General features: G+C 40.0%; 1 protein-coding gene across 3 annotated transcripts; it reads right to left on the bottom strand.

The window, feature by feature from the left end:
• Positions 1–253: 253 nt before the first annotated feature.
• Positions 254–25,357, bottom strand: usp28 (ubiquitin specific peptidase 28). 3 transcript variants are annotated; one of them, XM_074610110.1, is made up of 26 exons: positions 25,178–25,357; positions 22,052–22,129; positions 20,065–20,185; positions 19,824–19,911; positions 18,252–18,414; positions 14,486–14,572; positions 14,154–14,291; positions 13,524–13,591; positions 13,352–13,428; positions 13,117–13,265; positions 12,885–13,012; positions 12,644–12,739; positions 12,371–12,547; positions 11,972–12,180; positions 10,840–10,910; positions 10,387–10,615; positions 9,737–10,072; positions 9,478–9,611; positions 7,060–7,338; positions 6,811–6,906; positions 5,815–5,993; positions 4,426–4,504; positions 4,225–4,304; positions 3,544–3,667; positions 2,637–2,835; positions 254–1,996 (listed from the first exon to the last, which is right to left on the bottom strand). In XM_074610110.1, the coding sequence occupies exons 1-26, from the start codon at positions 25,217–25,219 to the stop codon at positions 1,821–1,823; spliced, it is 3,603 nt and encodes a 1,200-aa protein (XP_074466211.1). In that variant the 5' UTR covers positions 25,220–25,357; the 3' UTR covers positions 254–1,820. The 3 variants fall into 3 exon arrangements, with proteins under 3 accessions (XP_074466211.1, XP_074466212.1, XP_074466210.1); XM_074610111.1 differs by having other exon boundaries at positions 22,052–22,126; XM_074610109.1 differs by lacking the exon at positions 25,178–25,357 and having other exon boundaries at positions 9,737–10,069.
• Between the last annotated feature and the right edge of the window lie 367 nt (positions 25,358–25,724).

Here is a 25,724-nt window from a genome sequence, read left to right as displayed (position 1 = left end):
CCAAAAATGACTTCTGGCCCTGCCTCAAGCTCCAAATAACTAGTTTAATTTAACACTGCAGCATTTCTGTATTTCCTCTAGCTGGCAGCTGGCAGATGTCTCATAGAGCAAACACGTTTAACGTTATTTGCCATCATTGACTAAAAAAGACATTGTTTGCTGTTGCCTATCATGGGCCTGTCTTTAACTAAGCAAAATGCGATTTCAGGTGCAACTCACAAGCGAAGACAGTCAATGATAAACCAGTACACAGAGTATTTAAAACATTTATTGAGTATCATCACAGAGCACAAGTGAAAAAGCAGTGTGAAATCAGTTGTTGCTGGCCTGAAAATCCTGATTCAGAAGATTCATTCGTGATACTGCGTTGCATCTGGGACACCAGAAAAAAATAGAATGGTTGTATGCCTCTGCCAATCAAGTCAAGTTGCAGTTTACATCAATGTCTGTCCAAAATAACATCACTTCATCATTTTATTCTGTTAGATATTTGTGTAAAATTGTCATAATTATCATATGAATTCTTGTGTTATGACTAAAAACTTGTTCTGTGAGGTCACAGTGACCTTTGAACACCAAAATCTAATCAGCACATCCTTTGAGTCCAGGTGGACGCTTGTGCCAAATTTGAAGAAATTCCCTCCGGGCGTTCCTGAGATATCACGTTGTTCATGAAAATGGTACGAACGGACGGACAACCCAAAAACATAATTCCTCCGGCAAACGGCTGTCACCGACGCAGAGGCATAAAAAAAGGATTTCATCTCTTGTCTCATGTCTTTCCTTTCAAAGGGTTTACATGGTTTACAAAGAACCCTTCAAAAAAGGGGAGAAAAGGCACACCTGTTAAGCAAAGTGCTGTCCAACAGGACACTGTCAAGCTCGATCAAAGAAGAGTTTCCACTGTTTAATAGTTCAAGTACACAGATTTAAAGCGATCTGCACATGTGAGCACGTGACAGCTCTTTTTAAAGTTGTGCAGAAAGCCCTGCCATTAATGTTTTACGCATAAAAGTAACTGTGGATATCTTTATTTCTAGCTAGAAAAATACAAAGTAATATAAAACATATATTTAAAAATGCATTTGTTACTGTGCAGTTCAAATCTAGTGATTTTTTTTTTTGTTAAAGCCCTGTATAAAGGCCTTATTGTGCGTTCACACTGCTTAGCAACACAACAACAAATCCAGTCACTTCCCGCTGAGTTGAGTGACAATCGTCGCCAGTATTTAAAGTTAATAAGTTTGCCGGACAATAAAACACATTAAAGTGCCAATCAGAGTTTCAAGCTTCCTACTGATGACGTCTCGTTTGTTCAGCATGTTGATTTTATGAATTATTCGGCTGACGAGAAGCTGATTCCAGCAATATAAATCTTTACAGTTCTCTGAACAGTTTTTAGGGACAAACATCAGAGCCACTACGTAGTACCAGAACGGAGTAATGTGCTTTTTAGAGTGGGTACCAACTCCAAGGGGATGAATTCAAAGTCGAGTCGGAGGCAGAAGGTATAAAACCTGGTTTTAGACACAAACAAATAACTGTTGTCAGTTCTGCAGGTCATGGGAGAAAAAATGACAGTGGACTGCTACCATTTGGGCCTCTTTTGTATAACGAGTGCTTACAGCTTGCTATGTTAAACCATCAAAATGATGTGCATGTGCAATACTAAACCAGCAGGTAAAATGAAATACATGATTTGGCTTGTTGAAAACTGTCTCAACCCCACAGTCTGTCAGCACAGAACGAGCTATCGGCCAAGTTGCTTGCAGGTTTGGACGCACGGTTCGATCAGGTTGTTGGGGGATTCATTCAGAGCTTTACTTAACGCTGACTATCGAGGTGCTGTGGATGGACTCCATGACCGCGGCCAGGCGACTGCACAGGTCGTGGGCCTGGTTGACTTGGACTTTGGGTGGGTCTTTAAGAACTACTGTCTCAGCTGAACCGTCCAGAACCCGGGGCAGAAACTCGCCCAGCTTCACCTGCAATGAGTCTGAAAACAAAGGAACAGCAGGGAAAACGGGGGGGTTATTTTAGCATATTTTAGTTTAAGGTTTGTTAGTTAGTGTTAGTAGAGGTGTAAGTCACAATTTTCCAGCTCTATGAGCGCACGGAGAAGGATGCATATGTATCGCGATGCAGAGTTCCGCCGACAGTTTCACGCTATTCCAATGTAGCAATGCACCAGCAAGAGGCAAGAAAGAGTCGAGAGTCTATGGCTCAACGAGTCGAGAGAGGGAAAGAGAGCAGCGGTGGTCGAGCAAGCTATAGTGTGAATGAAGAGAGGGAGCGGCGTTAGTGAGAACAAAGTAGTGAATCAGAGAAATAAATCATTATTGCTGAAGCCCAGAAATGTCTTGAACACAACAAAACAAGAAGAAAAGAGCAAATGCAGGCAGCGGTGATTGAGAAGGATTAATTTTGTATGAGTCTATAGATAGTTTTTTTAAGAAATTGTTGCATATTATAGCTTTAAGCTTGCACACCATGCATTTTGTTGAGAAACACTGAATGTAAACATTAGAATGAAAACTCCATGAGGTAACTTATATCATTGCATCTGGGATCTTTTGCGATTATTTAGTATTATTGTGATTAAATTAATTTTGACAGTCACATTGAAAAATTCTTACCGTCCATGTCCTGGCCCAGGCAGCAGCACCAGTGGCTGCGGATGTTCTCCATGGCGTCCCGGTCTTCCTGTGATAAAGACGAGTCCCGGCTCATCAGCTGAAGGCAGGGGATGACGGCATCGTCCATGATGGCGATGCCCTCCTCCACATTGCTCTCCTCGCCGCTGCAAAAAAGCTTCGATGCGCTTTCATTCAAGGCCTGCGTGGTGGATGTTGGGAGGAGGAGGAGGAGGATGGAGAAGAGAGTAAAAGTTATTGTCATGACATTTCCTCCGTATTTACTATGTTGTGTGTTTGATCAGTTTGCAACATGGTGCTCATAAAGCAAGTAAGAGATAAAAACCTGACATTCTCCATCACCTTAATTATTCTAAGAATAACCTAATAGCTATGTGCCACTGCCCTCTCTGGTTGAAAGTGAGGTTGTTTTCTTAACGTCTAGTTACAGGGTCAATAATGAACTTTGAACCTCGACTTCATAGTCATTGTTTCAAATGTAACACAACAAAAATGTCAGCAATGTTGACTGCATTGTATGAACTAGTGAGACTGTAAAGTAGGACAGGAAGCCAAGTGCTTCTTATCTAAAAATGTTTTCCTGTTAGTGACACAGCCTAAATATAGCACTGTTGGCCTGTATGTCCTTCTGTCTTTCAAGCACTTTGTTCCAGAGCAACTTTTGGCCGAATGTCATGAAATGTCCCATGGACACTGATAGTTCCCAGAGGATGACTGCTATGATTCTAATGACTCCTGAAACATCCTCTAGTGCAGCAGGCAATCATATCTACTTTAAAACAAGAAATATCAACTTACAAGAGCAGACTACCATGAAAGTTACATTTTCATGTTCTAAGTTTTTCTTACTGTAGTCACACACACTGACTGCAACAGCTGCCTTACTCACAGTGAGGCATTTCCTCCTGTAAATGGCAATAAGAGTCTTGTCCACGCCACGTGTCTCTCCGTTCTTCAGCAGGGTGTCGTTGGTTTCGTACGCATGAGCCAAGAAGATAAGTGCCTCCCGCATCCTGCAGCACAAACACACACACAGCGGTCACCATGTCTTTATCTGCAAAAAACTGCAGTCCCACTATCGGCCAATCGGTAAGAAATACATTTTTTGTAATGTAAACCACATTTTTTTAAAGGACAGAACACAGATGTTTATCAATTCCAGTCAGAATGGTATTCCTGCGTAAGTATGTCGCAATACAGTCAAAGTATTTACATTTTCCCCCCCCATAAAATGTTATTGCTGCATATCTTTTCACAATAAACAATATCATTAATAAAAGATGTTTTCTTACTGGAACAGCTGAACTTCATTACCCTTCAAATTAATTTCCCGCTATACTTCTACTTGTTCTTCTCATGTGAAGTGTAAGAGGTGTGCATTGGTAGCTATGTTATGTCTCCTCTATGTTGTATGTGCTTGTGCAGTATAATTATTGTAACTTTTCCTTTCTGCAACTTCATATGAAACTGTGATTTTTAGTGCGACACATGGCTGAGGTTGATATTGCTCTACAGAAGTGACCCGACACATGCTGGCCAGGCGGTGTTGTGGTGGTCGTTCGACACCTACTTCCCATGCTGGTAGTGCTCCAGTCCAGTCAGCAAGTAGACAAACACCGTTCTGAACATCTTGTAGTCATCATGCCACTGCTGTGAAAAAGCACATAAGACAACCAGCAATTAGTTCATTTGTTGTTTATGCTGTTTTTTTCCATAAACCCCCCAAAACACGAACAGTGTATCCCTGAAAATAAGTCAATTGTCAGCCCACCAAGTACTCATCCATGTCCATGTCCTCTGGCTTGATGAGGCGCAGCTTGGTTCGGGCTTCCCTCATGATGCTGATGGCCCTGCATGTACAAAAAAGGACATTATATGAATGTTTTTAATTTACAACAGGATTGATAATGGAACATTCACACCGCGCTGCAGTTCTCTGCTCTGGACACTGGATGGCAGGATAGGCATGCTGTATGGTCTAATGTATTTCTTAGTTTATGAAGTGCTGCTGCTCTGTGTACAGCCACATTTTACCTTAGTTACTCTCTAGTTACGCCTCTCAAACATTATCTGCTTTCTAACAAATCAATTTATCATGTTCCCTAATGCTTTTAGCCTCACAACTTGTTCTAATCTAATATATTATCATTAAGGCATTGCCGAATGTAATTTTTTTCAACATTCAAAGCTATTGAGGTTTTTCGAATGAAGCTTCGAATGTCTGTCCTCATATTTTATGACGTCATCACCCTAAAGAAAGGGATTTTTTTGTTATACCGGGTTTAAACACAATGAAAAGACATGCAAAAAAAAGCTGTGCAGCATTCGAATGACGATTTATAATTTGAATGTCAATGTTAAAGGGACTGTTTGTAACTTTTTACGGTCGGGAGGCGATAACGTAACTCGTTGAGGAGCCCCGCTGCTGAAGCCTGCGCTGAGCAGGAAAAGCCAACACTAGGATCAGCAGTGATTCATGGAGAGACCTTCGTCTGGTCTGCTAACATTACTGCCAAGCAGGTGAAATATAGAGTGATATTGTGGTTTTAGCTGACGTCTGTCGCCTCACTGTTTTGAGTGATGCTCGTTCATGTCTATGTAGAGCGAGCAAGCGCGAGCTCGACGCTGACTTTCGTTGATTTCAAGGCCACAGGTGTCGCAGTTAAGCAGCATTTCTGAATCTTACAAATAGTCCCTTTAAAGCTTCAAACTATTCTGTCCAGTCCTAATTATAATATCCTATAATGTCCAACAGGTTTTCAGGTTTCTACTTGATCTTCCGGTTTGTGATCCATTTTTACCTCCACCAAGGCCGAAGGCCTAGGAAGGAGGTTATGTTTTCACCGGCGTTGGTTTGTTTGTTGGTTTGTCCGTTTGGATGATTACTCCAAAAGTCTGTGATGGATTTGAATGACATTTTTTGGAGGGGTGGGGTGTGGCACAATGAACAATCCATTAGGTTTTGGTGGCGAGGGAGGGGCAGCGACGTACATGAAACCTGCACTTTCCGAGTGCACTTCTAGTCTTTTATAGCGCCAGTTTCATCCTAGATTGGAGGGTAGCGTACGGAGCTACAGTAGACTATCATTATCTGTCACCGGTCTATTCATCTGTCAATCGTTAGTTAGTTTATGATATCGATTCTGTGATCTGTGTGTACCTCTCGTCGAAGCTCAGGTTGCGGTCGGTAAACTGCTCCAGCAGCGTCCTCTCAATAATGCGATTGGGTGCCTTGTTCTGGAAGAAGTAGACCAGCGCGTGCTGCAGGCGTGCGTCCTCCTGGGGTGTGATCTCCTCCTGGGAGAGCTCATACAAGCGGGAATACTCCTCGTGGAAGGCCTGAGGAACAGTGGGGAATATATCTTAGTTTTAATTACATCTAAATTTGCCATTATGCTCATGTAAAAGCACTAGATCGATGGATTTAATTTGATGCAACCTCACAGTGACTGATGGACCTCGGAATGACTCATACAACAACTGAATACGTTACAAGAGTTTTGTTTTAGTGATGATGCTTGCTAACAGAGTTGAGACAAGTGGAAAATCTCTGAAGTGGAAAATCTCATCAAAAATACATACAAACAAGTAAATTATTTGACTTTGGCCTTCAAGTATCAATCCAAGTATCTCCTTATGTGAGGAGAGCAAATTGATTTTTTACTGACTTAGACCCTGGTACATAATTTGGAATGTTTTCTGTGTTTCTGAGTGTTTTCTGTGTTGTCATTAAAATGTGGGGAGTATTGAATTTTCTGAGTCAAAAGACAAGGTTAAAACACTCGTCTTGTTATCGACTTTGACCTTCTTACATTTGGAATAGTTTATAAAAAATCAAGTCTTTTATCATTTATAGAAAGACATCTTTAGGAGGCTTCTGATCGTCTAATTAATAATGTTAATTGTTAATTAATACAGTATATGATGCGTGCTGATGAACGATTTGTAGCCAACAAATCCCTCATTACATTTGGATGTTTTTATGTTCTTGAATCTAATAAGTATGTGGGAAAGAAATATTAATCAAAACTGTAGAGAGAGAAAAGATCGCTCCTAAATTTGTAGGAGTCAGTTTAATGTATCAATGTAAATATTTGATGTTGGCTGGCAAAACTATTTCAGGATTATTTAATTATTTTGTGCAAGACCCACATACCTTGATGAGGCCAGCCTCAGGGCCGTCCTTATCGAAAGTTTGTCTGGCCTTGGCGATGGCTAGAATGACGCCCTGCATAGCTGGAGTCAGCATCATCTATTACATGAGGAGAAACAAGAGGGATTATAAAACCAACTGGGCAGCAAACAGTTTGAGAATGAAAGCTGCTCGTGATGTCGTTGAAAAGATCCTGAACAGTTTAGGATGTTGCAAATGTATTATATTAGGGCTGTTACGACACGTACTTACCTCTTCATTGTATCCATCAGCATCAGCTCTCACCATGATCCTGCCCACGTTGGGGATCTCCACCTCCGAGACCTCGTTCTCAGTCTGTCGCTGTCTGGCCGGGACCTCCTGCTGCTGCTCCTCATCCTCCTGCTGCTTTGCTTCATGTTCAGGAGCTTCTCTGGAAGCCTCTGGCTCGCGTTCAGCTTTAGAGCTGAGGCCTGCCGCCTGTGTGTCCTCCTTCTCCACATGGAGGTCAGATGGTGCCGGGTTACTAAGCTCTGCTTCAGGGCCAGGAGTCTGACAGAGAAAGATTCAAACAAGACGCACATTACTATGCCTTCCACCCATCCATCCGTCCATTATCTATATCCACTTTAACTGGTTAACGCTTTGCATAGTGTGCCTCAATGTAGAAATGCACTTACACTAATCTACACATCTGTATGTGTTATAAACACCTGCGGAGCGAAGTCTGGAAAATGTCATAGAGCATGTGTTTCTATTTAAACACCAACCCCCCGCTCCAACTGTGAACAAATTGGCTCAGGGAGTGTGTGAAATTCAAAATAGCTTCTTGTATCCAGTGAAAGGTTGATCTTATTATATGAAGTCAGGTGGGTCAGCAGACAGGCTGCAGCTGAATACATCTGGAAATACACTTAGGGAGTAATATTCACTTACATGTGACAAATCAATGTGTTAATGGAGCTCCCGATACGTCGACAGGACACCAGTGGTTTGAAGTTATTACCTTAATACAGTTACCAGCATATTTAATGCCATCTAATGGCACATCTTACAATACATCTTATGTTTATGAAGCTTATAATCAGTTTTCGTTGACAGAGTTGCTGATTTATACGACAGCATATTAGGTAAAAAAGAAAAAATGACGGGGGTAATATTCTGAGACATAAACTCACAATTTCTGATATTAAAGTCGTAAATTTACAAGAAATAACTAGGATATTCTCTGAGATTAAAGTGGCAAATTTATGAGAAAAAACTGACAATTTCTGAGAAAAAAAACTAGGATATTCTCTGAGATTATAAAGTCATGAATTTGCGAGAAAAAAATAAATCAGAAATTAAAAATTAAAAATAGTGGATTTTTTTTTGTAAAGGAACCACATCGCTTCACTTCGCAAGGTTGGATCAACCTCATCACACTACAGATGCTGCTGCTTGCCGTGTATTATGACTGCAGTGGATGACCTCATAACTGAAATGATGGTGGGACAAGTTCGCTGTTAGCGAGCTAATGTCAGCTTTGTGCTATCAAGTTACTGTAGTTAGCTAAGGCACTTGAAAACACAACACTGCATAGCTTTCTGATGTATTCACATTCCAAAAGTTGTTTACTTTCAAAATACTCTAGCTTAACTTACAGAAACCTAAAACTGATATTTGGACAAACTGCTTGCTGCATGTGTAACGTTACTGAGTGTCAGGATCCCACAGTTTCCCCATTCTTCCTGCTGATGCCTCACGTCTTATTACTTGTATCCTCAGTTTTTTTGGTTAGGCAGTTTATAAAAACTTCTGGGTTCTTTACCCAACAAACAGCAGCTTTTAGGCTGTCTGTTGTTTGCCAGCAGACAAAATTGACAAGGAGGCACATTCACGCAATACGTCAATACAAGTCGATTGTCAATTGTTTTCCCCTCCGGTGCGGGCGGGAATAATTGCAACCTGTCTCTGTTTTGCAATCGGATTTAGCAATAAGGAAATACTCTTGATTTTAGCCCAGAATCACCGTATTATCATAAGCATCTGGACTTTGAAGAGACATTGCCGTGAATTGGGCCTTTTCAGAAGAAAACAAGATCCTGATTTGAGGTTTTTTTACGTAAATTTACAACTTTAACAGAGCTGCAACGATTAATCCATTAGTCGTCAACTATTAAATTAATCGCCAACTATTTTGATAATCTACTAATCGTTTTGAGTATTTTTTAAAGAAAATTAAAAATGATTCCAGCTTCTTTAATGTGAATATTATCTGGTTTCTTTACTCCTCTATGACAGTAAACTGAACGTCTTTGAGTTGTGGACAAAACCAGACATTTGGGCCCTAATACAACATCATTTTCAGGCTGTACTTTGTGGCGTCGTCGTATTGGACTGCACATGTTTCTAAATCTGTTTACCACAACATAAACTGAAAGTGATAAAGTGAAAATGATATGATATGCCTCTGAACAAGCCGCTGACAATCAAACAAATGAGCTGATAGCAGTAATCACTTCTAACCTTTAATTCAACTGTGCATTACACCCCGCCTGACATTTAGCCTGGATCTCCGTCGCCATGCTAAGTGGTGGAATGAGATCCTTCACCCAGCTGTACACACTTTATTTTTGTGGCCTAGAATTTCTGACCCATATTCTACAGAGGGGGGGGAGCGGGTGTCTGAGGTGTCAGGGACTTGCCCACCTGAATCTGAAGCTCCGTCTCAGCTGAGGTGACGCTCTGGCTGGGCCCTAGGGTGTCAGTGACTGACGCACTGCTGGTGTCGTCTGGCTGGCAGCCGGGGCTCTGTGGTGGTGGTGGCGTTGACTCTGATTCTTCTGGGGTCAAAAAAAGAGAGGAGTACTGTTCAGTAGTCACTTTTACATGTATGATGGCTATTTACAGGTCATTACTACATGCTTTTTATGCTTATAGTCCCTTTTCTCTAGTCACCACTACAGACCTTCAGGCTTCTCTTTGGGATCAGGCTCTGGATCCTTGTCTGCTTCTGGGTCTGGTGGTGGCTCTGAAGAAGCTCCCTCGTCCAGTTCCTCAGGGGTTGGTCCTGACTGGGGCGCTGGCTCAACTGGTGTCTGCTCTGTATCGTCTGGACTGGGGTCGGGGGGCTCTGGGGAGGCTGTAGATTCTCCCTGTGGGGCCGCGGTCTGGCAGAACTGCTCCTCCCATTCACTGAGCTCCTGCTGGAACCAGCGGTTGTCTTCATGGACGTAGCGTCTGAGGACGGGCGGCAGGGAGTCCATGCCATGCAGCATCTGGCCTGTCTCATCATCTGTGTCTTCTGGGTGGATGCGGGGTAGTGTCAGTTAATAGACTTACACAATAAAACACACTTACTGACATCATGTGCACATACTGACCATTAAAAATACTAAAATGACCGTAGAATTAATTGATTGTAATCAATTATTATGGCTAGAAAGATCCCCTGTCCTTTGCTTTTTGATGTACATGCATGGACAAAAACACACACATAGCCAAAGACGATATGGAAATATCTATGAAGTATAATCCAATATCATATCTAAGTTTATTCAATGTTAATCTAATCTAATTAAATCAAATCATACAACAGAAAAACACATAGAGATGTACCTGTAATAAGGCTGGGTAGCCTGTCATCGATGTACATCAGACAGTAGGCGCTGGCGTTGGTCATGCCCCCAAATGAGTCTCTCTCCAGCTCCTCCCATGATGACTCAGTGATGCTGACGTCATTGTACTTCATCCAGCGCTTGTTGGCGTGGTCGTAGATGTAGGCCCAGTAATGGCCTGCTGATGCCTGGCCTTCATGGACGAGAACTGCATGGAGTCTGTAGGGTGCCTAAATATGAGAGAGTGGGAGACTGCATTGGATCCCTGCTGTACAAAACACCTAATATAATTTGTATTCCGTTGACTTGTTTACATTACAATATTTTCTGTTTCTCCACAAAGATCAATAAAGTTTCATCTAATCTCAACCGATGCTCTTCCTGCAGCTGCAGATGTAAAACATGTGATTGAATTTCTGTTTGTCAGAGTGAATTAGGTGAGTGTAAGTCTTACCTGGCAGAGGTTGTTGTCTCCGTACATGCCCTCCAACATCTGAGAGAGCCTGTCGATGCTGGCCTTTAGCTCTGGCACACAAACAAAAAACACAGAAAGAAAACACGGAAATTAATACAGTACACCTACAGCTAAATGGAAATTAATTTCTTTTATATTCTTTTACCTATTATTTGCCTCATTATGGGAAGGTCTGGGAGAGCAGGTTTCAATTAGCATTGATTCATTAGAGAGACCTTCGTCTAGTCAGCTTACATTACTGCCATGCAGGTGAAATATAGAGTGATATTGTGGTTTTAGCTGACGTGTGTCGCCTCACTGTTTTGAGCGATGCTCGTTCACGTCTATGTAGAGCCAGCACAGGTGCGAGCCCAAGCAACAGGACGCTTGACTTAACGGCCACAGGTGTCGCTGTTCACAAGCATTTCTGATTCTTACAAACAGTCCCTTTAAATGACAGCTGAAAACTAACTTACTAATTCTCTCATTTGTATTATTCTCAATGGTCTCTGTGCTTAATTTCACTAATATATTTTAGCATCTACTGTCCTACTGTTGAATTTTAGTACCTATTGGGGTCCTTGTTTGAATGTGTTGCATTTTTCTTTTCTTTTGTAAAGCACTTTGAGCTACATCTCTTGTACGAAAAATGCTCTATAAATAAGTTGTTATCATTATTAATTATATTTAAGCATCAGTTTGGTGCGACCAAGTGGGAGAAGATGTTCAGCAGAGGATGTGCCTTTGGCAAGTCAAGGGCTCACTGCAATTTCAGTGTCAAGACTGACCCCTTTCTGCACCATCTGCCCTTACCAATTTGACATGTAAACACTGCTGTAATCAATATAGTTATATTAACAATTGATCAAATGACTGTGTGTAATGTATAACGTGTCACTCATAGAGACAAACCCACAGAGAGTTATCACCTTAACCTACAACCCTGTTTCCAGCCATGGCAGGCAGCTGTACACTACTGATAGACAAAGTTAACAACTAACTAGTGAATATAGCGGAGCATTTAGCAGCTAAAGAGCCAAAAACAGAACCCATAATGCTAAGATAGCTAAAGCACATTAAGACTTCTATAGACCTGTGTTAAAAGCAATGTTAGTGTGTATAATAAGCATACCATTTATGTCATTCTCTACTTCGGTCCTCCAGCGCTGCAGGCAGTTCTTAACAAAGTGCAGCTCTTCTTCAGTGATGCTGTGGGGCGCTGGGTGTGGTGGGCAGTCAATGGGGAGTCTGCACTGAGTGAAGGGCTTGTATATGGGGGTTCGCTGGCAACTGGAAACACTGGAAACCAGGCCCTCCGGTGAATCTTCGTCTCCAGGTTCACTGAGGGAAGCAAGAAAAGCATCAAAGACAGAACGTCCGTCCAATATGTTCAGTACTGCAAGAAGGTTATGGTGTAATGTAGGTTTTGTAAAGAAGGAACCTGTGTCATCAAACACATATTACACTTCAACCACAACGATTAACAAGTTGACTGTTTAATGCTGTGCTAGTAAAAGTCTGTGTACTCAACCTGTTGTCTTTGGAGATGAGTTCACTGAGGGGGTCCCAGCTCGCAGGAGTCGGAGAAGCTGGTCTCAGATCTTCAGCTGGGGAAACACTTGAAGGCTTGGTGGTAGCGAACTCCAGCACAAACTGCAGCATGTCAGCCAGAGGATACTTGGTAGGTCCGGAGCCATAGTTTTTGTAGCTGTGAATAAAGACAGGAAACATTTAGTACAAGATTTGTTCCCAAAAAGTGGAGAGGTTTCTTTAAGTCACATCTCAGCTTCAAGAGGTAATTTACCACTCGAGTTTCTGTTGAAGGGCTGCAAGTTGCTCCTTGAGTTTTTTCACTTCTCCTCTCCTCTCATGGGTCTGTTCTATGTTTTTGTGAAGATATCTGTACACAGGAAAATCAGGAAATTTCCAAAATTGATCATGTGTGAAAGATTTGTTGAAACATTTAAATAGCCACGTAACAGCCTGTTGGAACAAGTGAAACTGAATGAACGTGCAAGTGTGTGTGTTTTCTGTACAAAGCTCACCTGTCCATATAAATGATTTGTGAGAACTCCAGTTTCTTGTGTATCTTTTCAGGACGACCGAGCTGGGTGTTGAATTCAAATCTAGACAGTTCAAATGTCATGACTGGTGGTAACTTTTTGAACCATCTCTGCAACCAAGAGAAAATACAACTGTCTTAGCAAAGCATCAAAAACACTGAAAATACCGTACACCTAGAAATTCTATTGTTAGTAAGTTGATGAAATTGCTCACCTCTCGGGCACATGTGACGTTGTGCTCTGAATGTAGTGACTCAATATCCTTCTCAACCATAGCTCCTTCTAGGCATTCGTCCAGGTTGTTAAAGCCGTTGACTTGCAGCGGGTACTGGCCAAACTGCTCGATATTACACAACGTCTTACCTAAGCAAAGTCACACAGATGTAAGTGATTGAGAGCAGGATTCATATTGATCGTCACCGTCATAAAACCTGATACAAAACTCATACCTTCATGTCTTCGTTCTGTCACAAAGGTACCATAGAAAAGCTGAACCATGGGGTTTAGTTGTTTGTCTTCTACTTTACTGAAAGTAAAACATTACATTATGTTTATGAAATTTACCAAACAAAGAGAGAAGAATAGTCCCATGTATGTGGTTGACATCTACATATAACTTACTCATTGGCAGCCAGCTGAAATGCATCCTCGAGCCAGTCGAGCAGTTTGTGGGAAAACTCACTGACATCCTGAAATGAAGACATAATAAAAGATAAGCTGTGTAGTTGTAATAGTAAAGGATAGAGTCCTGAACTTGGAAACAGTAGCTTGACAAAACAATCTTAACCAAAGGTCCATTTTTCCAAAGCTTTCAACCTCATCTCAACATCTGGCCAAGAAAATTGCCCTCTTCACACCCCATCAGCGCACACTCTGGAGAGGCAGTTAAGACACAGGGTCTCCCATTACAAGATACAGTCGGTTTGTGGGTTAACAAATGAGGCATGTTTTGGTTCAGGCGCAATCTCTCGCTCTCTATTTATCCTCCCAAAACACAAATAATGACATGACATCTAAATATTTATTGTATTTATTATTTGTTATCAATAAATTATTGCATTTTTTGTTGCTGTGTGTTTATTTTATGAAACATTGCCAGGTATAAGTAGCAGCATTAGAAGTAATCTATGTAATCTGGCTAGTGCCTCTGAGACTTTAACAGGCCAGTCTTATCAACAAATGGGAGGCCTCTTTACTTTAAGCGAACCTTAAGTTAAGATTTTTTTGTCATAAGACCAAAAAGTGTTATACCTGTTGGGCCTCGTTGGTCCTGAAGGCGTCTCGCAGTAACTCCACTGCAGCAGAAGGATCCACAAACCTGCGAGTGGAGCCCACCATGAGGGCGAAGAGACAGCGCAGCTCCTGCATGAAGGCTATGTTCCTCTTGTCCTGTTAACACAAGCTCAGCGTCAAACTTCGCCTCCTTTGCACTATCACATGGTGGAAAATCCCCACAGCTTGATCACTTCTCTCCTTTATGTGTGTGAATTAGACATTTTGAGAAAAATGAACCTGCATGAATGAAAATATTCAAACAAATGTCTCTGTTGTGGAAATGGCAGAGTAAGCAACTGTTTACTCACAGAATGGCTCTTACACTTCTCCAGGATTCGCTCAGACAGATGGTAGCTGAGAACTAGTCTCCTGAACACGGGAAGGTGGAACAATGACTGCAACAAGACAACAAAACAAGGACCATTAATGCAGCCCTGCAGTCAAGATGTGGGAGATTACCAGCTGGCAGATCAGGATTACAGTGGTCAAGCAATGTAGTGGTGGTCAACACAGAATACTGTTCCCCATGCCAATGATATCTAGCTAGTTAGTATTTGCACCCATCCAACTTCCATTTTACATTGATATGTTTCACCGTGTACCACATGGCAGTTTCAATAGATTTAGATGACAATAAAATGAGAAATTTACAATGACTAAATAGTATTTTTTTGACTATGAAACATGTAGTTTGTGGTCTCTCCATCAAGTTTCAGAGCTTCTTAAGATGCTCCAAAATAAGGGTGGAATCTCCATGATTTTTGTTCCCTCTATATCTCATATACTGCATCGGCTACACTTCTCTAAATCCAAATTTGCGAGAATATATGCGACAGGTGCAAACGGACCCCATCAACAATCTACCATATGTTGTGGTCTTGCCAAAAACTTGTCCCTTCAAGACTTATGGCTGTAATATTATCCTACAATTGCTATTTTTGGTGTATTCTCAGTTCCAGATCGCTCCAACGTTCGTCCTCACTTACAAAAGGTCATTGCATTTTCCGCTCTATTAGCTAGACGCTCAATTTGATTTAAATAGAAGGATAGAACCCCTCCATGACACAACCAATGGATCAAACATGTGATGCAGAACATCAAGCTGGTGAAAGATCAGATGCACCCTCAACGGCTCCATTAAGAGATTTTACAAAACCTGGGACCCATTAATAAATTTAGTTTTTTTTACATTTAGTTTTTTTTGTTTCTTTCCAGTATTCTCCATCTTTCTATACATATTTGTACCTTGGCATGAAAGCTTATATTAATGTGTTGTCTGATAAATGGAAAAAATCTCTATAAATAATAATGTCTATGAATGTCTCAAGTTACGTTGCTTTCAGAAGTAACCTTATAAACTTCACAAGGATTTGCTATCATCTTAGCTCTCAGATGGTTTTGGGAAACGGGACTCAGGGTGATGTTTACTCCCACGTTGTGGTGAAAAGCAAGACAGTAAATGACGGGTCATGGTTGTAAGCATAAACTGTAAAAATCAGCATGGATGGTGGGCTAACAACAACAACAGCATTTCACTGGCTGTAAATTACACAATATAATCAAAAGCTTTTTTGTTGAGACCCTCCCGAATGAGAAGTCAATCCCACCCTCTTCTGTAATTGCATGGACAATGAAGAGCCTTACTATTATCAATCAATACTACGTCAATCAGATTGAAGTGAATACGCCTTCTTCAATCAAATGAACGGGGGTGCAAATTTCAGTCTGACTGCACCTTGAGCCCTAAAATTACTGTAATTAGAAGTGAAATTAAAATGAATGCAAAGTTTGAATGTAGAAAATGACGATCCTTAAAGAAGAGTTGGAGGATTTTTTCCTGTAAGTTCAATAAAATCATCAGTTTATTTATCACATTAGATGAAGTACAGCTTTAGACTTTTCACTACTCAGCTGTTTTTTGTGGTGGATGCCAATTATCTCGGTGAGTTACTAACTTATCTGAGTGAGATAGAATAAAAAACTGCCCCAAGCACTAATTAAAATAAAATATTTTGAATAATATTTCCTGAATTTTATGGTATTTCTTATTTTATTTTACACATACTACTCAAGCACACACACCATGCCACTTTGTTATAATCTACTCGTGTTTCTCATGATAAACTAAATGCATTAATAGCATTCAGATACTCTTATGTGTCATGTGTGGTGGCGAGTGGAGCGTCTGAGCACTTATGAATATCTTGATATATATTTCCATTTGAGGAGGAAATTCAATTACGGCTTATCTCAGTTTTACTGTAATTTATACCACAAAGGATAATAGAGGGAATATGAGCTGACAAGTGAATCATGTGGTCACTCAGCCTCAATCTGATAGCATAATTACTTTTTAAAGGGAGACTGCTTTATCAAGAGTCGGGCTCTGTTGAATCTACAACAATCAGTTAAATTGTAACAAACAGTATCGACACCGGCAAAAAAAACAAACAAACAAAAGGGTATCATTTGAACGCCATTTGTATTCAAGCAACACCGGCTCATTTTCCCATTTCTATTCCCAGATAATAACCCCTGTCCTTTGGGGGTTTGACTTCTAAATCGATGCAGAGGCATATCTGAGTTCAACAGAGACAAACAATCAGTGTCTCCTCTCTGTCCGTTTCAGGCTCATACGAGGAAGTCCACTGCTCGCTCCATCATCACATCACCCGCTATTTAATTATCCACACAGCCTGTGCATCTCAATGAGGGCTCCGGTTTCCGCCGAGCCACCTGATAGGCCCCCTGACTAAATTCAGTCTGGAATGGAGCTGTAATAGAATTAGCATCTCAGAGAAATACTGCATGTCCTCCTTTAGCAGGAATATGCCCACACCTTTTTCTTTTCTTCCTGATGTTTCTAATAACTCTATTAAGATGGCATAGAGTCGGTGAAAAGGTGAGATTGAAGGGAGATCTCTTAAAATCATGTCTGGTACTGAACTCATGGGAAATATAAAGTAGAGCTGCAACGTTTTGTAAGAAAAAACAGTCAAAATTCTCTGATTCCAGCTTCTTAAATGTGGATATTTTGTGTTTTCTTTACTCCTCTATGACAGCAAACTGAATATCTTTGAGCTGTGGGTGAAACAAGACATTTGAGGACGTCATCTTGGGCTTTAGGAAACACTGATGTGCATTTCCTGACAATTTATAGACCAAACAACTAATAATCAATTGAGAAAGTCATCGACAAATTAATCAACAATTATAAGAATCATTAGTTGCAGCTCTATTATAAAGTGGAAAAAAATCTAACCTACCAGCTAAACCACAAATAAAACCATTTGCTGACTGAACACAAGGTGCAACACCTCCGACAGACTAAAGTTAGATATCTTGGAAGGGAAACTCAGCGTCTTTAAATGTTTGTTAAGCCACGTGAGAGAGCTATTTTAAGTTTTAGCAGCATAGGATGTGAGACACTGTTAGAGCAGGTGGACACTAGTGCACTTAACAGTCTACCATAAAACCGCAATTAAAAGCCCGGGCTTTTATTTGCTTCAATCGCTGAACTCAAGCGGCCTATATTTGAAGGATGGGTCTTTAATTCCTGTCGCACAAAACTCATGCTCAGCAAAGATGGGAAATACTATCAAATTGATTATTTAAACCAGTATGAATATTACATATATAAAAATGAGGCTTTGGAGTAACACATCAATTATGAATCATTCATTTGATCTAGCTCCGAGACAGTTAACGACGCTCGTTTTACGGCACCCGTCATACACCTCTCTTTATCCTGTTAAAACCCAGCTGCCCGTCAGCGACGAGCCAGCCAACATGACAATATTCACAAATTGAATTAATTGTAATGAAAAACCGTGTTGATTCTTTTGATTGGGGAACCCTTACGGATAAAAGGAATAGAAATAATCGAGGAATGGACACATATTCAGACTTTATGACCGCTTCAAATGTAAGGACTCGCTACTTTTTATTTGTCTTTCTTGTTTACCGCTGTACCAAATTGTTTGAATGAACTGGACGATTAGATTGAACCAAAAATGACAGGCAGCAAACATTTGGTACTGTATCCAATGTAACCAATCACACGCTGGCTCTCACCTGGATGACGGCACTGAACCAGCAGGTGTTGCCAACATTGCGAATGCCCACGGGCCAGTCGTCCTGACGGATCCAGTCTGCAGGGCTGCACATCTCACTCTGGGCTTCACACCTCTTCCTCTTCATTCTCGCTGCATTCTCCTCGGCGCTGGCCTCCAGAGCCCTGCAGTACATCACACATTACCCATTTGAAAGCAATGAACTGGAGACTCTATCAAACACAGGTTGACTTAGTTAGACTCCCTGTCCTGTGTACAGGTGGAATAATATAAAAGGTAAAATCCACCTAAAGTCTCTCAGGAAAACACAAACTGTGTTGCAAGACAGAAGCAAAAGCCTGGTATGACCTTCATACTAAAATGATTAACACGCTGATGTTTAGCAGGTAGTGATTATCATGAGCACCATCCTTGTTTAGCGTGTTATCATGATACCTTTTTCCTTTTTTAGCACACAACAGGACCCTTCCCTCATATTTCCACAAACCGTATTCCTTTAATCAACAATTATTTGACTCGAAATAACTCCAAACTCAGACCTCCTATGTGTCGAACATCTCAGTTACAGTTTGGTTTAATTTATCGAGGTTCAGTGATATGGAACGCTCTGCCATCTCATATTTTAAAGTTGTCACCAGAACAATTTAAGAAAGCTGTTAAAGGTTTGTTTTTATCTCCCCAATGTTTTCCTTATGGATTATCTCTGTAAACTGTTTACCGATAATGAGTTTTTACTGATGATATTATAATGTGAATCTTAATTCCATTTAACTTTGTCTTTGGAATGCATGTGATGCTAATATCTTTTTCTTCTTCTATATCTCTTTACCATCCTTTTTAATAATTTATTCCCTTTTTAAAATTGATTAAGGTATGCGCTGGTTGAGTGCCCAGATCAAGCCTCACTGAGGGTTTTTTGCACCTCTCCATCACATTTGTTGTTGTTTATGTAATCTCTACTTTTAGCTTTTTTATATGTGTAAACAAATAAAATCTAAAATCGAAAAGTACAGCTGATGAGAATGTCAATAGTTTTGCATGTATTTAGCCATAAACTACAGCAAATTAAGATTTTGTTGACACATTTCACTCTTAACTGGAAGTTTCAACCTCATGGTGGGGCTAGAAGAAAAATCAGAGGTCCACCAAAATCATTAATATTCATCGTGTGGGAACCATTAATGACTGCATTAAATGTTGTGCCAATCCATCCAGTAATTGTTGAGATATCGCAGAGGATGATAATAAACTTTGAACTGCAGGTGTGACTTGATGAATAGTCAGAGGATCATCAATAACATCAATTTGTGTCAAAAGTGGCAGTTACTGACATTGCCAACCGCAGAGCTACTACGCTAGTGCGTGTGTGTTTTCGTTCAGCTGTAGGCAGTTACTTTTGCTGACTGTCTTGGTTGGCTGTGTAATAATCTTGCTAAAAATCTTGGCAGTTTGTGAGCCAGAGAAGAAGAAAACTCCCAAGTGTGCACATCCACGGTTTCCATTTTCATACTTCATGTCAGCAGTTAATTAAAAAAATAAAATCACTGTCACCAGCAACAAAGAAGCATTGTACCTGTTAAATTCTCTCTCCTCCTCCTGGGCATTGTGGGACTCCTGCAGGCTGAGCTCGATGGCCGTCTGCAGTTCATCTTTAGGAAGCTCTGAAGAATCAGACAGCAATGTGTCAACAAGATCCCACAAGTTAAAACAGTTTCATGTTTAATTTTACCAACATATGGGGCGTAATAGATTGCATAAGTTCTCGTCTATGCCGTTGACTAACACTAAACATGCTTGTTTTGTCCTCAGTGTACCTTTCTGGCCCTCCCAGGCCTCTGCAGAGGTCGCTAACTCCTGTGGTTCTCCAGGATCCTGAACCTCTGCAGACTGGGTGGTCAGCAGTCCAACAGCATGACCAATGTCACCCTGACTGGCCTTGAAGAAAGAGGACAAGAAAAAGATGAGGGCAGATATTCTGGATATTATCAGTGTCTTCAGAAGGTTTAACAATACAGTACACCATAACAACGAAATAAAGAACAATATAGCAAACGCTGAGTATTTAAAAGTAATTCAAACATGTGCTCCACAGTTGATTAATTAAACCCCCTTTGTGTTAGAAACCAGCAGTAGACAAACATTTCTAATTTTGTTCAGAACTCAGAGAGTGTGCATGTGCCCCTCCCAAACCTGAGAGCTCCTGCTGTTTCACTGTCTGCCCCTGGTACAACAGGTTGGATGATGCCTGCACCACAGTCAGCCAGACTGTTTATTGTACTGTTTGTCAATTATCACTTTTATGAGGTTCCTATTAACTCCAGCTCCTAGGGATTTTTTCGTTTGCAGTTGTGTTTCAAAACATAAGTGGTGTGCTGGGGTGGAAACTAGGCACCCTGGGGGTGCTTTTAATGTAATCAAAGACTGTTCCTTTAACATTAATTACACAAGAACAGCAAGGGCTATGTTTTTTAGCCAACTAGCAGTGTGGCTCTAGGGACGGATGCACAGACTTTCATGTTCTCCACAGGAGAAACATGTTTACGCTCATAACAAGACAAATGCTATAGATATAAGTCATCAAAGACCCTTTCTCTGACACCATCCTCTGGCTAATATTCACATTTAATATGCCACAACTGCTTAAAAAGCAACTTAAAGTTGGTAATTTGGCTGTAACATCATTTCTGAAACGTCCTGTAAACACTTTTCCATTATCAAGGTAGGGGGGTAGAGGATACGTCTGATTACTGCCCAACTGACACTAAACTAAACTGGAGATAGATAGTAATCTTAACCAATCTTAATTTTAGTAATGCGTAATCTTACAGCATACTGTAGAAATTGCAAATGTGTTTAGCCATAACTATGGTTGTCAAAGTTAACATAATGATAACACGTTAAAGCAAATTCGTTTTAACAGCACTCATTTCTTTCATGTCATACTAGCTTGTCGCGAGACAAAATAACGTTACAACTAAATTGTGTGATGAAAAACTGTCATGGCCATTTTCAAAGGGGTCCCTTGACCTCTGACCTCAAGATATGTGAATGAAAATGGGTTCTCTGGGTACCCACAAGTCTCCCCTTCACAGACATGCCCACTTTATGTACATGCAGTTTGGGGCAAGTCATAGTCAAGTCAGCACACTGACAGCTGTTGTTGCCTGTTGGGCTGCAGTTTGTTTGCTAAATGCAGTACCTGTGAGGGTTTCTGGACAATATTTGTCATTGTTTTGTGTTGTTAATTGATTTCCAATTATAAATACATACATATGTTTGCATAAAGCGGCATATTTGCCCACTCCCATGTTGATAAGAGTATTAAATACTTGACAAATCTCCCTTTAAGGTACATTTTGAACAGATAAAAAATGTACGATTAATCCCGATTAACGATGGACAATCGTGAGATTAATCCCGATTAAATATTTTAAGCGATTGATAGCCCTAACTATAACAAATCACAATGCTGTGATTATGTCACTTTCTTTATAAAGGCCATTCACTTGCTTGCATAGTGGAAAAATAACCTCATAGTACACACAAGGGAGACACCATCAAGCCTTGATCATACTCCCGAACGGATACGTACGTGGACAGTTGAGGACACCACGGACGCATGGTAGTTCTGTTTGTACTGTCCACTTGAAGGACGCGTTCCATACATGCGCATTGATCACAAACACATTGCCACGATTGAAACTCACGCCACGCAGACCACAACAGACCCAGTCGCATGCTCGCAAAGTATAATATAGGCTTCAATTGTCTTATAAAAGCTGATGACTACTTAGGTCTTACATTCAAGGCTTTGTAGAGAGTCTGTGGATCATGGATGCCAGTGATCTCCCTCAGCTGGTTGATCAGGATTTCGCTCTGCTGAGGGAAAAGATTGGACAAAAGGAAAACAATAGTCAAGCTTGAGATCCTTAATGCAACGCTAAAGCCAAGCCACTTTTTGCCCATAAGAATCCCACCTGCAGTCCACCTTGTCCCACATACTGTTGTTGGGAACAAATTGGGGCCCACGTGGCACCTGAGGATAAGTGTGGGCCTCACTTTTAGCCTGTGAGCCACACATGGGGTATATATGGAGCTGAAGGACAAATGTCTAAATGCCAACATCGTCATGCCTATATGAGGTCCACATGTCAGCTGGGTCAGGACAATGGCCTGATGACGCAAAGCCAAATCCAGTGGCTTCAATAAGCAGCGTTAAAGGTATAGCTTGACATTTTAGAAATATGTTTAATCGCTTTCTTAACGAGAGTTAGATGAGAGGATTGATACCTCTCTTTCACGTCTGTGCAGCATATATGAGGACCAATTCCTCCAGGAAGATACTGGTTTCAGCCAAGAAATAATCCGGCACACAATGAAATGGCAAATTGTTATTTTTACACTTAAGAGGTGCTTGTAGGCGGACCGTGTGTTAGAGTCCAGTCTTTCTACAAAGCTAAACTAACTGGCTGCTCATGGTAGCTCCATATTTACTAGGGCTTGAACGATACACCTATCTCTCGATTCGATACTATCACGATACTTGGGTGCCGATTCGATAAGTATTACGATTTTTAAGTATTACGATTCAATCTTATGATTAACTTTGATTTTTGTTAACTTTTTTAAACACTAGGCCATGGGAAAAAGTTGAATCATACACTTCTAGGGACTTTTACTTTGGAAAATATCTAAATTGATACAGTAAGAATGTTTGATTTTCAGCATGTACGTAGTCAGAGATGTCCTGAAGTCAAATATATCCGTCATTGTCAGGAATTACTTATTACATTTGACCCAAAAATCAAAGAATAAAGACATTTCCCTCACAAATTAGTGGTATTTTCTTTTTAATTTATAAAAGGGACATGTAATGTTTTATACTTCTGGTGAATATAATCCAATCAATATCTTATTTTTTATATAAACAGTTCCCTTTGTTAACACCTTATTTTGAAAACCGGACGTAGTCACACGTGTATACTTCCTCTAACTTCTCCAAGTCCGTCTCTAGCTCTCCCGTCAGCTCCGTTCTCTTTATACATCCATGGTCAGCTCCATCGGGGCCGTTTGAATACATTAAACATAAATGTCAGTATGTGGAGGCTCTACAGTCGTAGCGTCGGCCCATTTGACCACAGAGATGAGTGACGGCTGGCTTGACCTCACGTTACCGCAATACGATAACGTTTCCTGTCCATGACAGTTAACATCACGCAGCTTTAGCCACGGAAGATTTAAACAAAAGGGTTTATTAAATTATGAATTGTCAACTTGTGTGACATGTTGAACATCCACATTTTGTAAACACAAACTCTCAAAGGCCGTCATATGTTTTGACCTCATAGACATGGAAGTACTAAAAGGAAACAACATGGGTCTGCTGAGTGAGAGGCGCTATATAAAGCCTGCTATCCCAACAGCAGGTGGACACATAGACACACACACACACAGGACGCCAAGAGAAGGCTGACCAGACTTATATGGAGCCCAGCGGCTATCTGAGACCCTCTTGGTTAGCCTCTATTTTAGGCTGCTGACATGGATAGCACAGGCTTCTGTTTATCATTCCACTCACCATGCCACCACACATGAGTGACAAAAGCACTGGTCACTCTCTCACTCTGGACACACACACACACACACCTCCTATGTCAAAACCATATAGAAAACAAACAAAATGTATAAGATCTACTGTATGTAAACGCTTACCCTTAACATCATTAGAGGCTTGGCCCAATGTGCTGTCTGCTGGAATAATAGTTAATTAGAAAGGCCTATTGATAAAGCAATAGTCTGCTTGAATGGCTACAGAGCCAAATACTGATTAAAGTGTAAATATTACACTTTAAATTAAAATAACGTGGTTAACTTTTTTTTTTTTTATTGCTAAGAATTGAAGTCAAAAATAAATGAAACCTTTTATAGCCTGTATCTGTAGGTTATTTAATGGAATATAGTACTGATGAGTCATTTGTCCTATCTATGAGACTAACAACTGAGAGCATCAGACTTCAAATATAATTTTTTTATTTATTAAGCATTTGTTTATCATATTAACTGGACAGATTAACTAAATATACTTTTTTTATTGATAAGAATTAAAGTAAAAAAATAAATTAAATCTTTTATAGCCTGTATTTGTAGGTTATGTAATGGAATATGGTACTGATGAGTCATTTGTCCTATCTATGAGACTGAGAGCATCGGACTTCAAATGGAATTTTTTTATTTATTAAGCATTTGTTTATCATATTAACTGGATTAGTTACTTCTTTTTTCTTTTTTCTTTATTTATTTTCGTATTATTTTTTTAAACCAAATGTCTATAATTTAATGAGCAAATATGCAAATAAAACTTCTATAAGCTAAAAATACTTTTTTGATTGCTAAGAATTGAAGTAAAAAATAAATTGAATCTTTTAAAACCTGTATTTGTAGGTTATTTAATGGAATATGGTAATGATGAGTCATTTGTCCTATCTATGAATCTGAGAGCATCAGATTTCAAATGTAAAAATGTTATTTTTTAAGCATTTGTTTATCATATTAACTGGATTAGTTACTTATTTTACTTATTTAAACCAAATGCCAATAATTTAAAACTTCTATAAAATAAATATACTAATTAACATACTATCATAAATAACAATTATATCTAAAGTTTTAATTTTACTGAGCTGTTTTGTGTATTTTCTGTGTGCCGAATTAAAAAGTGTTTTCTAAAAATAATGATCACGTTGAAAGTTCTTTTCTACACAGTGTTAACATAAAACTACGTTAAAAGTAACGTTAAAACGTCAGATTTTTAGTAGAGGTCTGGGCTTCTGTCTGCAAAACAGAGGGGTTAGTGTTAACGTTAGTTGATGTAAACTACTACTACTATCACTTGTTGTTGTTAATAGTAGTTCCATCCTTTAAGCTCACCGAGTTCGTTGAGTTTTCTCCATTTTCCGTCTGTTCTCTCATTGCAGATACAAAGAAAGACGTGATTTCTTCCTGTTTTCAGCCCTGAACTCCGAGTCAAACCAACTCCATGTGTGTCACAGCAGAGAGCAACCAGCCAGCTGCGCGCGTTCACACCTGTCAGGAGACGCGCGTGCACGAGAGGAGCGATTGCTAACGTTAACGCGTGCACCCGCAACGTGACAGGTCAATTCTGAATGTAATAGAATACTTCCGGTGTCTGACACATTTAAACAGTATGCATCTATACTGTAAGGCAGTGGTGGAATGTAACTAAGTACATTTTACTCATGTACTTCTCTTTAAGTACCAATGTTTAATTAGTGAGCTTATAGACAAACTCATTAAGAGAAAACAACTTCAACATTAAAAATTTAAATAAAATTAAGAAAAGAAATAATAATAATAATAATAATGATAAAAAGAAAGAATAAAGTTAAAAAACAAAACAAAAAACACACAAAAAAACAATAATAATACAAAAATAAGAGAGTAATAATAAATTAAA

This window comes from Sebastes fasciatus, chromosome 16 (genome assembly GCF_043250625.1).
Source record: "Sebastes fasciatus isolate fSebFas1 chromosome 16, fSebFas1.pri, whole genome shotgun sequence".
Taxonomy (NCBI): domain Eukaryota; kingdom Metazoa; phylum Chordata; class Actinopteri; order Perciformes; family Sebastidae; genus Sebastes; species Sebastes fasciatus.
The sequence above is the reverse complement of the archived record's forward strand: the minus strand, read 5'-3'. Positions and strand labels throughout refer to the sequence as shown.

Excerpts from the sequence above, each read along its gene's own strand:
- usp28 (XM_074610110.1), bottom strand. The coding sequence starts at position 25,219 with ATGAGAGAACAGACGGAAAATGGAGAAAACTCAACGAACTCG. Across the intron at positions 19,912-20,064 it reads GGCCTGGGAGGGCCAGAAAG|AGCTTCCTAAAGATGAACTG; the intron begins GTACACTGAGGA and ends CTGATTCTTCAG. Across the intron at positions 1,997-2,636 it reads CCTGGGCCAGGACATGGACG|ACTCATTGCAGGTGAAGCTG; the intron begins GTAAGAATTTTT and ends CTTTGTTTTCAG.